This window comes from Camelina sativa, chromosome 14 (genome assembly GCF_000633955.1).
Source record: "Camelina sativa cultivar DH55 chromosome 14, Cs, whole genome shotgun sequence".
Classification (NCBI taxonomy): Eukaryota; Viridiplantae; Streptophyta; class Magnoliopsida; order Brassicales; family Brassicaceae; genus Camelina; species Camelina sativa.
Window position 1 is genome coordinate 13,531,547 of NC_025698.1, and position 3,133 is coordinate 13,534,679.

Genomic DNA, 3,133 nt, shown 5'->3' on the forward strand with positions numbered 1-3,133 from the left:
GGGGGTTGATCCTGTTTTCAAGTGGTGGATGAGTTTGTTCCATGTACTAGGGTTTGGTGTCAAGATTGGGCATCTCTTCTGGATGCTATGCTGCTGGTTCGTTTCTTGGTTCGTTGATTATGGGATCGAGGACAACAACAAGTCTGGTCTTCTAGTTGGCTCTGTCGGTGATCTTGAGAAGACGAAGATGATGACTACGTTGAAGAAGAAGAACTTCTTTAATAGGATCTCCACTACCGGACTCAAGATCCCCAGCTTCTCTTATCACTTTCTTGGCTCTGTTAAATTCAACAAGACTTGGTGGAGAAAGCTTGTCGTCGCTTGGGTCGTCTTCTGGCTCTTGGTCTCTATTTGGACCTTCTGGTACTTTAGCTCTCAAGCTATGGAGAAGAGGAAAGAGACCCTTACTAGTATGTGCGATGAGAGGGCTCGTATGCTTCAGGATCAGTTCAACGTTAGCATGAATCATGTTCAAGCCATGTCTATCTTGATTTCCACTTTCCACCATGGCAAGATTCCTTCTGCTATTGATCAGGTTTTCTTCATTTCGCTTCTGCTTAATTGTCTTCCATTTCTGTTATGATTGTGTTACCATATCATCCTCTGGGAATTTTTGATTGATGCCTGAGATCTAGTCTTGCTTGTAGAACATAAGTTGTTCCTACGGTGCTGTAGTATATGAACCATCCTTGGATGATTAGTTTGACACTTACTTTTATAAAAAGGAAGTTTTTTCATTCAGTTAAGATTACAACTTTGCAGATTTGTTGCTAAGATAAGTCTTGGTATTTAGCTAACACTTGGTAGCTTGATTCCTGTCTTGTTGAGTATTAGTGAACAACATATTAACATCAATAAGCTTTGTGTAGAGGACATTCTCAGAGTACACTGATAGAACTTCCTTTGAGAGGCCTCTCACGAGCGGGGTCGCATATGCTATGAGAGTGCTCCATTCAGAGAGGGAAGAATTTGAGAGGCAACAAGGTTGGACTATTAGGAGGATGGATTCTCTTGAGCAAAATCCAGTTCACAAGGATGAATATGATCCGGAAGCTTTGGAACCATCCCCTGTTCAAGAGGAGTATGCTCCAGTCATTTTTGCTCAGGACACTGTTTCTCATGTAGTTTCTCTCGATATGCTGTCTGGGAAAGTAAGCTCCATTACTAGTTCTAATTTTACTGTTTTAATGTAGTTCACGATTATGGTATACACTCACTACCCGGTGAATTCTGCTGACATAGCTAGTTCATATTTCAATCTCTGCTTGTTGTGATCATTTTAGGTACAGTTTAGAGCACTACTTTAAATGATACTTAATGTTGCTGAATTCTTCTTGACAGGAAGACCGCGAAAATGTGTTGCGGGCGAGGAGATCAGGTAAAGGGGTTTTGACAGCTCCTTTTCCATTGATAAAGACAAATAGACTTGGGGTGATCCTGACATTTGCAGTCTACAAGAGAGATCTCCCTTCAAATCCAACGCCAAGAGAGAGAATTGAGGCTACTAATGGGTGTGTGTAGCATAGGCGTCTAAATAAATCATTGGAGTTAGATATTATTTTTGCTCATTGTTCTCTTTTGATGGCACTGAAGGTATCTTGGTGGAGTGTTTGACATTGAGTCCCTGGTGGAAAACTTACTTCAGCAGCTGGCTAGCAAGCAAACAATTCTTGTCAACGTATACGATACCACCAATCACTCCCAGCCGATTAGCATGTATGGTTCAAATGTGTTCGTTGATGGGTTGGAACGTGTTAGTCTACTAAACTTTGGCGATCCATTTAGAAAGCATGAAATGCGTTGCAGGTACTTGACCAATTCAGCATGTGTCTGCTATATCTTCTTGTTGGCAAGAATTCAGGTGTTAAGCTTCTGTCTTTTGTAGATTTAAGCAGAAACCACCATGGCCAGTGCTATCAATGGTGACATCATTTGGCATCCTTGTGATTGCGTTGCTTGTTGCACATATAATCCATGCAACTGTGAGTCGGATAACCAAAGTTGAAGAAGATTGCCATAAAATGGAGCAGCTCAAGCAAAAGGCTGAAGCAGCAGATGTTGCAAAGTCACAGGTACATACATCATCCTCAATTGATCGTTTTCCACAGCATATTAAGCTTTCTGTGTTAGTGAAAAGGGTTGTAATCTAACTTTGTTTTTTATGCAGTTCCTTGCTACTGTTTCACATGAAATCAGAACTCCAATGAATGGTGTTCTTGGTGAGTATTGAAATGGCCTCCTTCTTTCATTTCTAATCCATGAATGCACATATTTTCTCATGTTGACTTTCATTTCGTTTGTAGGAATGTTGCATATGCTTATGGACACAGAGTTAGATGTTACGCAACAGGATTATGTGAGGACTGCACAAGCAAGTGGGAAAGCTTTAGTCTCACTAATAAACGAGGTTTTGGACCAAGCAAAGATTGAATCTGGAAACCTTGAGCTTGAGGACGTGCGGTTTGATTTGAGAGGAATATTAGATGATGTCCTGTCACTCTTCTCTGGAAAGTCCCAACAAAAAGGGGTAGAGGTAACTTACTATATGATATTTATGATCTGCAAACCAAGGGGTTGTAACTTATATGAAGTCTTTCTTACTGATTTTTGGAGTTGTGCTTATGAATGTAGTTGGCAGTATACATATCTGATCGTGTTCCAGAGATGTTAATTGGTGATCCTGGGAGGTTTCGACAAATACTCACAAATCTTATGGGTAACTCCATCAAGGTAAATTGTTTGCTACATATTCTTTGCTGATCATTCCTTGCATCCTAGTTGACTGATAAAAGGGGGCTGATCATTTATAAATATCCTGGCAGTTCACTGAGAAAGGACACATCTTTGTAACTGTTCAATTGGTGGAGGAGGTATTTGAATCTATCGATGGAGAGACAGCATCGACTCCGGAAGGTACACTGAGCGGGCTTCCAGTTGCAGACGGGCAGAGGAGCTGGGAAAACTTTAAAGTTTTCAGCTCCAATGGGCATAGGAGCTTTGAACCATCTCCACCTGATATCAACCTAATCGTCTCAGTTGAAGATACTGGCATAGGAATCCCTTTAGAAGCACAGTCCCGTATTTTTACGCCTTTCATGCAAGTCGGACCATCCATATCCAGGACGCATGGAGG

The 3,133-nt window shown here is 41.2% G+C and overlaps 1 protein-coding gene across 1 annotated transcript in view; it reads left to right on the forward strand.

Annotated features, from left to right (window-relative positions):
• Positions 29-3,133, forward strand: part of LOC104741341 (histidine kinase 3-like) — a gene marked incomplete in the record, with an annotated part of 5,664 nt that continues 2,559 nt past the window's right edge. The window contains 8 exon segments of the mRNA XM_019236132.1: positions 29-535; positions 870-1,151; positions 1,342-1,511; positions 1,594-1,806; positions 1,886-2,072; positions 2,168-2,219; positions 2,304-2,533; positions 2,632-2,716. Of these exon segments, the coding sequence (XP_019091677.1) occupies positions 29-535; positions 870-1,151; positions 1,342-1,511; positions 1,594-1,806; positions 1,886-2,072; positions 2,168-2,219; positions 2,304-2,533; positions 2,632-2,716 (1,726 nt within the window).